Raw genomic sequence first — 14,156 nt, forward strand, 5'->3', positions numbered from 1 at the left:
AAGCTACAGTCACAATGGAGGCCTACATAAGACGAGAGATTGTGTAAGAAAATACCTTCATTTGTACATCTCTAGCATGAAAGAATACCAAGATGGGTAACACTTTAGTATAGGGAACACATATAAACTATTAACTACAACTTTTCCCTCAATAAACTCCTCATTTACTGCTTATTAATAGTTAGTAAAGTAGTTGTTAAGTTTAGGTATTGGGTAGGATTAAGAATGTAGAATAAGGTCATGCAGAATAAGGCATTAATATGTGCTTAATAAGTACTAATAAATAGCCAATATTCTAGTAATATGCATGCTAATAAGCAACTAGTTAAAAGGCCCTAAAATAAAGTGTTACCCAAAGATGTTTACATGGGTTGTAACTCTTGGCGAGAGATTGCTCAAAACTGCGCATACGTCGAATGCCTATGTACGCGTATGAGTCAAATGAAGTATATTTTGGGCTTGAGTATTAGGTCCACAACGTTTACATTTATGGTTTCCGCCATTGGTACACAAAAGAAAAGAGTCAGCACTCACCCTACAGCCATAGTCACTCCAGTTGTATCTGGTGTCTTCCCAGAAAATGCACTGAGCAGTAATGGATGTAATTGTTACTGATGCATCAACAGACTTCACACCCGGAGGAACAACAGGTCGTATCAGAAGGTAGTAAATGCCCACGTCTACTGTCATGTCACTGGGGCCCAGTACCCATGTGTACCTTTCGTCTGTGTGAAAAGATTACAAAAAGTACGAAACAGTGTTTGTTGCAGCTCCCATTGTAACAAACCATTGTGTTGTTTCCAGCAAATGACTTACCTTGTGAATTTCCTTGTCGAGGAAGTGTAACTTTGGCTACATTGTTTTCCTCAGTTGGATAGTTCTGATAACCCAGCAGTAACAGTAGTGTTAACTCTTCAGAGGGATGTAACTTTAAGACAAGAGTAATGTTGGGGGTGGTTGTAGTGATCATCGAAGTGCTGTAGTTTTTCAAATCCAGAACTGTGCTGTTCACTGCTGTGTCCAGCCTTGGTAATAAGATCTGGAGATTGACCGAAGTGAAATTTGATCAGTTTTCACCAGTAAAATCTCTTGACTATTTAATACACATTGTGATGATATAGACTTTTATAGATGTAATGTGTTTGATGTAAAAATTCTTTCCCCTGTCCAAAAGCATGACCATTAGCTTTTGAATGAATTTTAAAAGGGCTTTTCACACTGGGTCATTCTAAACCCTTGGTAAATGTAATCCTGGGTTATCTTGCTTCACGCTGCTCATAATTTACCCGGGGTTATCGATTACTCCTGGGTATTCAGAAACTGCCATTTCAAACTGTACATTTCTGTACATTTTATTTACAGCTAGCGGTTTAAATCTGTACTGCAGTCCAAATTCAAAATATCGGAGAGAGTTGTTTCCCCGCCCCGTCCTCCTCAGACTCAACGCTCACACGGGTTTCCATATTGAGGACACGCAACAGGAGCAAGCGCAATTGACAATGGACTCGAGCTGCGTCGGAACGCTGTGGGAACGCCTCTGCGTGATTGCGTCGTGAAGCAAGTATGGAATCAGTCCAATGGCGTGACGGAACGTCACAGGCGGGTGACGTCACTGACCAGGTACTATAAAGCCTGTCCGAAAACATACACATATAGTTTCTGTGCCTTTAGTAAGCGCTCTATGTGAATCGTGTGTCCTATTTATTGTTTGTCTGTCTACCTACATTCAATTCAAGCACTATATTACAATGGCGAGCGAACAACAGTTCAGAAAGTGTGTTCATCCTTGTCCTCGTTTCATTACAGGCAAAGATACACATTTGATATGCGTTGTTTGGGAGTGCAGCATGCTTGCGAGCTTCTCTCTTTGAGGATGCCGCGCTCCCGCCAGGCACTCTTTGAGGAGGGTGCCTCGGCTCGCATTCCCCGTGGCTCAGGTCCCGCTGCTGTTGAAGCACAGCGGCGACTTCAGTCGTGAGGATCGCAAATGGATCTCACAGAGGGGTTTGAGACGGGCTCTGCCTTTTCTCAGCCCTCACCTGTGAGATCCAGTGCTTCATCTCAGGGTCAGGAAGCATGCTCTGCGGTTTCTTCCGCCTCGGGTGAAGCACCAGTACTGCAGCTATCTTGTTCTGAGGAGCTGGATGTTGTCAGTATTGAGACAGGAGATACTGAAGACTCGCCACTTCAGTCTCCTACATGTGAGGAGCTAGTGGAGGTTCTCACACGTGCAGTGGCCAGATTAAATATTGAATGGCCATCTGATAAGCAGGTGCGTCAGTATAAGAGCAAGCTGGATGAACACTTCCTGCCCTCACATAGTACGCAAAGTCCACATCGGGGCTTGCCGTTTTTTCTCAACCTCCACACCGAGGTGTCGAGGTCGTGGAGGAAACCAGCATCTTCCCATGTATTCAACACACTCACCAGCACTTATATTATTGGGTTGAATAAACATGGATATGGGGCGATGCCCAGGGCCGAAGAGACGCTTGAGAGCCATCTCTCCCCTGAGCAGGCGTCGTCCCTTAAAGCCCCGACACTACCCACCAAGCCACTGAGAACCACTTCTACGCTGGTGGGTAGAGCGTATTCGGCCGCAGGTCAGGCCTCAGCATGCCTGCATACAATGTCTATTTTGCAGGCATTCCAGGCTGACCTACTACAAGACAAGAAGCTGATGTTATAACTGAGCTACGTCAGCTGATTTAGCTCTCCAGGCCACCAAGGAAACGGCCACGTCAGTGGGCCGTTCTATGGCAGCCCTGGGAGCTGTGCCGGCTGCTCAACACACACCAGAGGCCAGTCTCGAGAGACTGGTACCCTTAGTAGATTTCATGTCAGAGTGGAAACTCCTATCGAATATATCTCGTTGGGTCCTGCAGACTATCGAAGAGGGTTACACGATCAAGTTCAGGTCACGCCCTCCTCAGTTCAAAGGGGTTCTGCCCACGGTGGTGGGCCCCGAGCAGGCTCTGGTTATGGAACAGGAAGTACAGGCTCTTCTACGAAAGAAGGCTATAGAACGGGTTCCTCCTCCCAGCAGGGAGTCGGGATTTTACAGCCGGTATTTCATTGTTTCCGGAAAAGGATGAGGGGTTGCGTCCAATTCTAGATCTGCGCCTTCTGAAACGCACCGTAGGGAAGCTCAAATTCAAAATGCTCAGTCTCAAACAAATCGTGTCACAAATTAGGTCCGAGGACTGGTTTGTCATGATAGATTTGAAGGATGCATACTTCCACATTTCCATCCTTCCACAACACAGGAAGTTCCTGAGGTTCTTTTCTGGGTGAGCCGTACCAATATCGAGTTCTTCCTTTTGGCCTAGCTTTGTCACCCCGCACTTTCATAAAGCGTGTGGATGCAACACTGGCTCCGCTGAGACACCAGGGCATCCGCATTCTGAATTATATTGACGATTGGTTGATTCTAGCTCAGTCGGAGCAGTTAGCGGTTCAACATCGAGATGTTGTTCTCGCTCATATGAGGAAGTTGGGGTTGAGGTTGCATACCAAGAAGAGTGTGCTTTCTCCAGCTCAGAGGACCACCTTTCTCGGTGTGGTATGGGATTCGACAACGATGCAGGCACGTCTCTCTCCTGCTTGTGTGGCTTTGATTCTCTCAGCCATAAACAGCCAAAGCTAGGCCAGTCACTCACTGTCAAGCAGTTTCAGAGACTGTTAGGTCTGATGGCAGCAGTGTCCAACGTGATACGTTTTGGCCTGTTGTGCATGAGACCATTGTGATGCCTTCGTGTTATAGCCATGTGGAATGAACCTTGGTTTCTTTCCTAAGGACCTGTGTTATGAGCTCCTTGTCCTCACGTCACGCTAACGACGGATGCTTCTATCACAGGTTGGGGGGGATCATGAGTGGTCGCTCGGCTCGGGGTCTGTGGCAGGGCCATCATCTCATGTGGCACATAAACTCTGTCTGGAAATGCTGGCAGTGTTTCAGGCTTTGAAGCACTTCCTCACAGACCTAAGAGGCCATCATGTGCTTGTCCGCACAGACAACACATTGGTGGTCTCTTATATAAACCATCAGGGAGGTCTGCGGTCACACCCCTTATACAAGCTGGCTCACCAGATCCTCCTGTGTGCCCAGAGGAAACTGGTTCTCGGACATAATATGATAACATAATAAGATTCCTCTCAGGAGAGATCTTCTCTCTCAGGCATGCAGGTCGATTCTTCACCCCTGCCCTGAGTTGTGGAAACTCTGGGCTTGGCCTCTGAGGGGGCTCAGCTCATAAGTTCAGTTCTCTCAGCTGAGGTTGTTAAGTGAGACCATTCTGCACTCCAGAGCTCCCTCCACGAGGAAACTATATGCCCTGAAGTGGAAATTGTTCATTTCATGGTGTGGAGATCACCAGTGGGACCCAGTTAACTGCCCAGTAGGTACAGTGCTGGAGTTCCTGCAGGAGCGATTCTCCACAGGGTTATCCCCCTCCACAATAAAGGTGTACGTGGTGACCCTAGCTGCTTACCATGCTCCTTTGAGTAGAGTGTCATTAGGGAGACACCGTCTAATTACTCGTTTCCTCTGTGGAACCCTGAGGCTGAGGCATGCAGTTTGCACGAGGGTGCCGGCCTGGGATCGGTACACATACCCACATAGGGCTTTAGATGCCTATGTCCACAGGGCTGCCCTGTGGAGAAGGTCGGATCACTGTTTGTATGTTTTGGGTCCCTTGGGAAGGGTTATCCCGAATCTAAGCAGAATATGAGCAAGTGGGTTGTTCAGGCTATCTCATTTGCTTACGAGTCGGCTGGTCAGCCTTCCCCGTTGGCTGCATGAGCCCTCTTGACTAAGAGTATGGCTGCTGCTAAAGCTTTGATGTCAGGAGTTTCTCCAGGATGTCTGTGATGCGGCTGGTTGGTCCTTACCACACACTTTCATTAGGTTTTATGACCTTGACTTAAGATCCATTCCAGGGGCAAGGGTGCTTTCGTCTTGATGTGCGCTTCGACTTCACACAGACAGACACTTGCTCTTATGGCGACGTGGATATTGGCATTCCCACAGAGTTCCGACGCAGCTCGGTTATGGTATCATTATAAAAAAACTTAATTTCTAATGTTAAAGTTTGTTTTTACGTTGACACAAGATAGCCCTACTCTATGCTGGTTGATCTGGCGTTCTAGACATTATTTCCAAGTAGGACATGGGAAAAATCCAAATACCTGGAATGCAGCATAACACTGCATCGAGTCACACTGTACACGTTTGTTAACACAATGCGAGTTAACACCACAAAAACTGCTACCCTTCTCCGGAGAAGGGTTTCATAACCCCAGGTAAAAAGCGGTGCTAACCCCACTTCTAAATTACAAGTGTGAAATGTTCCTTTATCTAGGGTAAAAGCGGGGTTTAGAACAAGAAGAAGTCCATTTGTTATTTTTGTAAATCCATTTGGTGATGCTAGTGGCACATAAATTACACACTTCACCTTTCCAGTTCCAGTTACTGTCAAGAGGTCATTCATCTTTTTACCTCAATCTCTTCCGTAAGGTTTGCCACTGGAATGCCAGAGCTGTCTGTTTTGGAAAGGGACAAACCAGCCACAATACTATGAATGGGCTGACCTTCAGTCCATGGATCAATGTTAAAATGTGTCATCTGTGAAAAGAGAACAGGTATGTGTACTGTATTGTATGTCTAAAGAATCTGTAACATTAGAACAGCATATAATAAAATGCACACTAGATCTATATATTATATATCTATGTTATTGTAGAAAAGGTCCATATGGGTGCAATTCTAGGATTTCAACTAGGAAGTCCTGAAAATAAAGCAATGTGGCTCAAAGTAATATTTCTTTGCTTTAGGAGCAAAAGGATGCAAGTTTGAATTTTTTTGAATAAACAAATTAAAATTGTCCGAAGTACATCAGTAACAGTGACATATTTAGTTGCACTTTTAAAAGAATAGTTCACCCAAAAATGAAAATTTCCCATAATTTACTCACCCTCAAGCTATCCTAGGTGTATATGACTATCTTCTTTCAGACGAACACAATCAGAGTTATATTAAATAATATCCTGGCTCTTCCCAGCTTTGTAAAGGCATTGAATAGTGCCCGAGTTTTTGAAGCTCCAAAAAGTGCATCCATCCATCAAAAAAGTAATCCATACGACTCCAGTAATGCCTTCTGAAGCAAAGCGATGGGTTTTTGTAAGAAAATATTTAAAACGTTATAAACTATGTTACATGTCCTATGTCATACCTCTGGTCAGAGGTCAACTCGACTCTCTCGTGAACGGCCGTTACCGGAAGCTAGTGATTACAGTTCATATAGTTATAAATATGGATATTTTTCTTACAAAAAGGCCTTTATTAACCCACTGGAGTCCTATGGATTCCTTTTATGATGGATGGAGCTTCAAAAACTGGCAATGGCAATATTCAATGCCATTACTAATCTGGGAAGAGCAAGGATATTATTTAATATCACTCCGATTGTGTTCGTCTGAAAGAAGATAGTCATATACACCTAGGATGGCTTGAGGGTGAGCAAATTATGGGATAATTTTCATTTTTGGGTGAAGTAGTTTCTTTAATTTGTGATTTTAGATGTCGTGTCTGATAAAAGGGAAAGATAATACTTAATGTAACAAACCTCAACATTTTTTTTAATGACAGGTTAATGAATAAATAATTACATGAAAGACAGGGGGGCTATGGTACAGGCCAGATAAATTATCTAATTTAATCTTGTATAGATGTCTTACGGCTTGTGGTGAATGAAAAACACTCACTTTCACATCCACTGGCTCATCTACAGGAAGTATATCAGAGCCCAGATTTGGAAGCTTGAAGCCGGCTAGACTGTTCTGGACACTGAAAGGCTCTTTATGGAGGTTCCCTGGAGATAACCTAACCAGAAAAACATCAAAACACACAAAATGTGTTCAATGTTCAGTTTTATTTTCACTGATCACAGTAATTAAATGAGTTATGATTGTACCTATTGACATAAACATTGATATTAGGAGTGCTGATGATGTTGGGCTCCAGATCAGGTGTTTTATTTGTTAGCAAGAATGTCTGCACAGAGTCCACCGCACTGAGCAAATAATCAGAGATGTCGCTCTGAAAGGCAATGAGAACGCATCAGCAGAATTCCTCACTTAATTAACTCTGTTTTGGAACATGATAGCAGGTTTCTACCTAGTCATTAACTGCTGCAAGCTGCTTGGACCAGCAACAAAAAAGCTTCCTTGTCATACCAGTTTAACATGCACTGAACACTTTGCAGTTTGCACCAACTTAAAAAAAAAAACTCTTAATTTGTTACAGCCAAATTTATTATTTATCTCTCAAATTATATTGGTTTGGATCAAACCTTAAATTTAGATTTAAAATTTTATTCCAAAATATTTCTTTTCCTAAAGACAAAAACATTCATACAAATTAAAAAGATTATTTATTATAAAGTCCATACAATATACTTAATCAAAGTATTTTCTAGGCAAAATGTTAATGTTGGACAATATAATATTTCTTAGGTTTTTTACAACTTAATTTCACCATAAACAAAAGTTAAATATGCTGTAATATGAAAGTGGAACTTTTATGGAGCCCCTAAATGGGCATGGTGATGGAAAAAATATGAGATGGGAGGGGAAAAAAAAATATTCCAATGCTTTTACGTTCTCTCTGAAAAAATTTGGCGTTCCTTTGAGAAACTTTGCGTTCTCTCGCAAAGAACTCAAAGTTTCTTGGGGGAACGCAAAACATTTGCGAGAGAATGCAAAAGCATTGATTTATTATTTGTTTTTCTACCATCTCATATTTTTTTTCCACCACCATGTCCCTTTAGGGGCTCCGTAAAATTTCATTTAAAATAAAACTAAAAACACTTTGTTAGACAGTGTTTAATTTACTTTACTTACTATTAATAAAGACAACTTTGAAAGACCTTAAAGTGTTTTATGATGTCCTTTTAAAGTCATAACACCCAAAAAATAAAATAATAATAAAACCCACAATAATTTCTGGAGTCAGTAAAGCTAAACAGTATGTGTTTTGCACTTCAACAAAACTGTTTTTCATTTTTTCGGTTACACTTTATTTTGATGGTCTACTTCAGACAAAGTGCTAACTTTGCAGTTACATGTCAACTAACTTTCATTAGAGTATTAGTAGACTGTTGGGGTTCATGTTAGTAGAATAAGTTGACATGTAGTTGCAAAGTTACTTATATATAGTCAGTAGAAGGTCTGTTGGGGGAGCATCAAAATAAAGTGTTAGCAGATATTAAGCAGACAGTCTACTTATACTCTAATGAATGCAAATTGATGTAGTAGCAAAGTTACTTAATTAGTCCAAATCGGACCATCGAAATAAAGTGTTACAATTGTTATTTAACAAAACAGGCTTAAACCAGAAACCATGTTTTTCAATTAGACTAATGGAAAAATGCACTTTAAACAAAAGACATTTAAAAAAAAAATTCAGTGTGGTCCTTAAACCAATAATTAGGTCCCAAAACATGCCTAACCTAATTGTGAGTGATTTTCAGGTTCAATCAGACAATTTTTTGAAAGAAGTTACCTCTTTGTCCTTATTGAAGGCACCGAGAATGTGACTAGAGGACTCAATGATGAGTTTGACTGTGTCAGTTAGTGCAGTGATGTTATCTGGAGTCAGATCGATGGATTTGAGGGAATCACTGATAACATTTAGTATTGCACCAGCAAACTCCTGTGAAAGAAAAGTGCCTCATCAGCCTTTAAAAGTAACATTTGATCACATGGCTAATGATGTGTTTGGTCACAGTACTACCTGAGCATTAGCATTCACTTTGCCCTCATCTTTAATGATGCTTGTCAAAGCACTAGCATAAAACTGCACATCTGCGGGTTGCTGGAGTGGCTCCGAGTCTTCCAAAAGTGAATATATATCTGAAAGAAGATCCTCTTTGATCTGCAAGTGGGAAATGGACATTTGGGAATAGATATTACATACATGATGTGGAAAACCACAAAAACACCTTTTCATTGCTATGTAGGCCTACAAATGAAAGGGTTATTAGTTCACCCAAAAATGAAAATTCTGTCATTAATTACTCACCCTCATGTCGTTCCAAACCCGTAAGACCTTCGTTCATCTAAAGGCAGGAACACACCAAGCCGACGGTCGGCCGTCGGGCAGTTTTTGTTCGTTGGCCGACTAAGTTTTCTTGGTGTGTTCTGCACCGTCGGCTGAAGTTGGTCCTCGTCTGCTTTTTTCCGGCCGATTCGAAATGTCGGTCCGTCGGGCCATCTGATCATTCTGATTGGCTGTTCAGCTACGGAAAGGCATTTCATCTTGCGCAGGCGCAGAACGGACGTGCTACTTGGCCGTCGGGTGTCGAGCGTCGGTTTGGTGTGTCAGGGCAACTTTGGACACAGACGCTGCCGACGTGAGCCAACCCCGCAGTCTGCTTTCGTCGCCACTAGTTCGTCGGTGTCGGCTTGGTGTGTTCCGGCCTTTAGGAACACAAATAAAGGCCTTTTTGATGAAATCTGAGAGCTTTCTGTCCCTCCATAGACAGCTACGCAACTACCACTTTCACGCTTTAAAAAGTTCACAAAGAGATCATAAAACTAATCTATATGAATTGAGTGGTTTAGTCCAAATTTTCTGAAGAGCTCAACCGAAGCTGAATGACGCGTGAGAGCGACCCTCTTCTGGAAGCTCAAACGTGCTGCGTAACACATGAGAATGAACCTCATTGGTTATTCAGCACATTTAAGCTTCCGGAAGAGGGTCGTTCTTGTGCGTCATTCAGCTTCGGTTGAGCTCTTCAGAAAATTTGGACTAAACCACTCAATTCATATGGATTAGTTTTACGATTTCTTTATGAACTTTTTGAATCGTCAAAGTTGTGAAAGCAGTCTATGGAGGGACAGAAAACTGTCAGATTTCATTAAAAAGATCTTCATTTGTGTTCTCAAGATGAACGAAAGTCTTATGGGTGTGGAACGACATGATGGTGAGTAATTAATGACAGAATTTTCATTTTTTTGGTGAACTAACCCTTTAAGTCTTGTTAATTTGATCTCTTTCATCCTTTTTACCTCTTCTGTGTCGTCTGCTCTATTAGTTTCAATCAACTGTTTATCGATGTCTTGCTTCAGCAGAATCTTGTCTATCTTTATTAAGATATATTGTATGATATGCTCCCCATAAGAAGTTGTTCCACCGTTTTTGCCTAAATCATACAGAAATAGCTATTAGATGCACTTTTTTCATAGATGAAATTCAATAGCTTCTGCAGTCACAAAATGTGAAATCAACTCACAAGTGGCCACTACGAGGATGTCCTTCTTGAAAGGTCTAAGCGTTTTAGCTTTAACTTCCAAGTCATCATCATCTCTAGCCTTTAGATTCATCACCTTTTTGCCGTTTGTTAAGCAGTCTTTCTTAAAACTGTCTCTCTAGAAACAAAACAATATATATGTGAAAAAGATAAAAATTAGAAAAGCATCTGCATATCATTGCAAAAAAATAAGTTTAAAGAGGTATAGAAATTTTATTCAGTATATATTGAAAATAAAATCATTACATACATTTGAAATAGACTGTACTTACCCTATTTTTCTTCAATTTTCTGCCATCTTCCACATACCAGTTAGTTTCGTCACAGTTTCCTACCTTCAATTTGATTTTTTCATGATTATCAGTTGCACCACAATTTGAGCAGCTGGGAGAAAATACAAACACAGATCAACTTTCATCATAACCTCCATCCAGTATCAGATATGAAAACCTCAGCAAGTAAAAACTTTTTTTGGTTACACTTTATTTCGATGGTCCACTTATTCTACTAACTACAAGTAACTTTGCAACTACATGTCAACCAACTCTCATTAGACCAGAGTATTAGTAGACTGTTAGTGTTCGGGTTAGTAGAATAAGTTGGCATGTAGTTGTAAAGTTACTTATAGTCAGTAGAATATTAAGCAGACAGTCTACTAATATTCTAATGACTGCTAGTTGACATGCAGTTGCAAAGTTACTTATTGTTAGTCTAAAAGTGAACTATCGCAAAAAAAGTGATTTTTTTTTTTTTCAGAGTTCAAGGTAATGGAAAATAAATGTCACAAAAATGTGTCTTACGAGATTTGCAAAGTGTCTGGATTCTCTACAACAGGATAACAAATCCGTTTCTCAACTGGTGCTTCCCTTTCAGCCCTTTTGTGAGTGTCCTGTCTCAAAGACAAAGAGTACTTTGATACTTAAAAAGGTTTAGGAAAGCAGCGTTTAGGAATACATTTTAATAATAAATTGATCTGTTTCCACATTGAAAATGACCAAAGGACTAAAGGAAAATTTATTTTTTTAAAAAGGAATGAGAATCCCGGTTTTCGATTTTTAGTAAATAAATATTGTAACTAGTAAAAAAAAAAAAAAAAAGTTCACCATTTGATGGTTCATAATTTTCAGTAAAAATTATATACATAAATGTCCATAAATGTTACTTAAAACATCTTGTTAGAGGAAAGGTGTCATCGTCACAAAATAAACCTTGACAAGCAAGTCCATTCATGAAAAATGTGTTTAAAGTGAATAAATAAAAGTACAAAGTAGTACAAAGAACAGTTCTAAAAAAAAAAATGGTTAAATGATCACTCTGAAAAATCAATTTGATCACCTTAACTAAAGAATCTTCTCCACCATCATCTGCAGATCTTTCCACAATAACACCAGAAGCTTCTGCATTATAGAAAATATGCATTGTTTGGTGAAACAGATGTTAATCATATCGCTTTTTCATCCTAAACACACAGGTCTTCACCTACGAGTTATTTATTAGGATAAATGTGAACAGGTTTGCTTAAAAAATATAGTATGTATAGTATGTCTCTCTATCCACCTTATTGTTAACGTGCGGCCATTTGTAACTTGAATGTGTTCAAAAACAGTCCGTTATTCTGCTTGATATTGCAAACCAGTATTTATATTATTTAATATGAATTTAGGCTAATAATAAACATTATGGAATTTCCGCCACATAAAAATATCTTGCTTTGATAAATCTTAACAATGACATAAAAAGTCATAATCATGACATACCACATGATAATGATGAGATAAAGTCAAAATTATGAGATAAAAGTAAAAATTATGACTTACTCATAATTATGAATTTCGATTTTTTTATGTCATAATTGTGATATAAAAAGTCAAAATCATGACTTAGTACAGTATGTCATAATTATGATTTACCAAAGCATGACTTTTTTTTTCTTATATGTCATAATTCATAATGATGAATTGGTATGTCACAATTTCAACTTTTAATGTCATAATTTTGAACTTCTAAGCCATGATTATGACAGATGGTATGTTTAGATGACAACAATGTACTAAAAACACAAGTTTTCCTTTGCGTTTTTGAAAAGTATAGTGTACAGATGACAACGTTGTCGAAACGATCCCCGTGACTAAAAATGGTGTTGTCATTTTGTGAAGAAACACAACACGCTTATAGACTGAACACATAATATGTATGTGCATGACACCCCCGTTTTCACAAATTGGCATATTGGCAATTGAGGATAAAAAACTTGCAATTTGAAACTGCAGGTAGTGAATATAAAACAGCTCTCACGGTCTTTGCAGTGGTATTCCACAGACAGGTAACTTCCCAGCGCAGGACACGGCTCTCCAAAAGATCCATCTGTCACAGCCGTGCAAACCTGCTGTCCGTTACACAGCTCTTGGAGGACAACAAACAAACCTCATCATCACTATTCATTACTGCAGCCAGTCAAAACAACATTACTGAGATATAGAAAAAGAATAGATGCAGACATTATCAATGCTTTTTAAACACTAAGCACTTTGACAACTATAGTAAAGTACATTAAATCAGCAGAATCATCTTCACAAAGATATTGTCTGAATCCCTTGTAAATATTTATGTTCACAAATAAATATGTTCACAATTCTTTTGCTTAATTACGAGACCATTAGTACCTATTGAACTATCAATACATTGGTCGCTTTGTTTTTTTTTTTCTGTTTTACATGTAATTTTAAACCTCAGCAGGAGCCCTTGGATAAAAGAAAGCTCATTGAAGCTCTGTTTGCATTTCAGATTTCATATTGTTTGTTCTGCATTCGAATGAAAAGAAAGAAGTCAGAAAAAGAGCATCAATTCACAAGCGCCACACAAAAGCATTTTCTGTCCTTGTGAGATGGAGTCATTAAGACTCATTAAAGGTTTAAAAAATAAACTGATGCTCTCGGATTACCTATGTACTTAAAAACCTGATTGATTGTTGCAGTACAGTGCTGGTATCAGGTGCTTTGATACCATGGTACTCAATAACTTCCATATTTATGTATTTTCACTGTACAAGATTTTTCCAAATACCAAAATACTTAATAACACTTAGGTTTTTGGTTTGTTTTGGTACTTTTTTGTTAGTGTCATGCAGTACCTGCGACTAAATCCCGCACATCGATCCAGCTGCACTGCTCTGGTGAAGCTGTGTGAGAGTTTGGCATGTTGTTCTTGCAGTAATGTGGCGTCTTCCTGCCATAGAAACTCTCATCAACCTCTATCACCTGATCTGAGCCACACTGCAGGACAGTGCTGTCCATACAGGACAGAGAGCGCCCCAATTCTACAGGAAAGACAAAAAGGATAACTATTAAACAGTTTAATTTTTAAAAACTACATCATAAAAATGCCTTTAAATGTTCAAAAGACAATTCTTTTTTTTTTATTATTATTTCTTAGGCATACAATTGAGATACCTTAGATATCTCAAAATGTCTTTGGAGTTACATTGTTTTCTATTGTTTGCCACACTGTAAATAATGAATTTATTTTATTGATGTATACTCAATATAATTGGGCTTATTCATATTATATACTTGTCTTTTTTGAACTTGAATATAACTAATTAGCATACCAATATATAAAAATACTAAAGAAGAAAGCGTAAAACTCACCAAATGCAAAAATGAAATATAATCTCTGACTCAATATAATTGTGCTTATTCATATTACGTACTTGTCTTTGAATTTGAATAAAACTAAAAGAAAGTTACTTTTAAAAGTAATGTATTACAATATTGCGTTACTCCCTAAAAAAGTAACTAATTTTGTTACTTAGTTACTTTTTATGGAAAGTAATGCATTACATTTCTT

The 14,156-nt window shown here is 39.3% G+C and overlaps 1 protein-coding gene across 1 annotated transcript in view; it reads right to left on the reverse strand.

The window, feature by feature from the left end:
- Nucleotides 1–14,156, reverse strand: part of pkd1l2b (polycystic kidney disease 1 like 2b) — a 35,913-nt gene that overhangs the window by 19,578 nt on the left and 2,179 nt on the right. Inside the window, exons 3-15 of the mRNA XM_051899545.1 lie at nucleotides 13,441–13,626; nucleotides 12,606–12,713; nucleotides 11,111–11,228; nucleotides 10,583–10,694; nucleotides 10,293–10,428; nucleotides 10,069–10,202; nucleotides 8,792–8,932; nucleotides 8,561–8,710; nucleotides 6,972–7,096; nucleotides 6,763–6,880; nucleotides 5,498–5,623; nucleotides 817–1,039; nucleotides 535–725 (exon numbers count right to left, since the gene is read on the reverse strand). Of these exons, the coding sequence (XP_051755505.1) occupies nucleotides 535–725; nucleotides 817–1,039; nucleotides 5,498–5,623; nucleotides 6,763–6,880; nucleotides 6,972–7,096; nucleotides 8,561–8,710; nucleotides 8,792–8,932; nucleotides 10,069–10,202; nucleotides 10,293–10,428; nucleotides 10,583–10,694; nucleotides 11,111–11,228; nucleotides 12,606–12,713; nucleotides 13,441–13,626 (1,868 nt within the window). The remainder of the gene's footprint in view (nucleotides 1–534; nucleotides 726–816; nucleotides 1,040–5,497; nucleotides 5,624–6,762; nucleotides 6,881–6,971; nucleotides 7,097–8,560; nucleotides 8,711–8,791; nucleotides 8,933–10,068; nucleotides 10,203–10,292; nucleotides 10,429–10,582; nucleotides 10,695–11,110; nucleotides 11,229–12,605; nucleotides 12,714–13,440; nucleotides 13,627–14,156) is intronic.

This window comes from Ctenopharyngodon idella, chromosome 7, assembly GCF_019924925.1.
Source record: "Ctenopharyngodon idella isolate HZGC_01 chromosome 7, HZGC01, whole genome shotgun sequence".
NCBI lineage: Eukaryota > Metazoa > Chordata > Actinopteri > Cypriniformes > Xenocyprididae > Ctenopharyngodon > Ctenopharyngodon idella.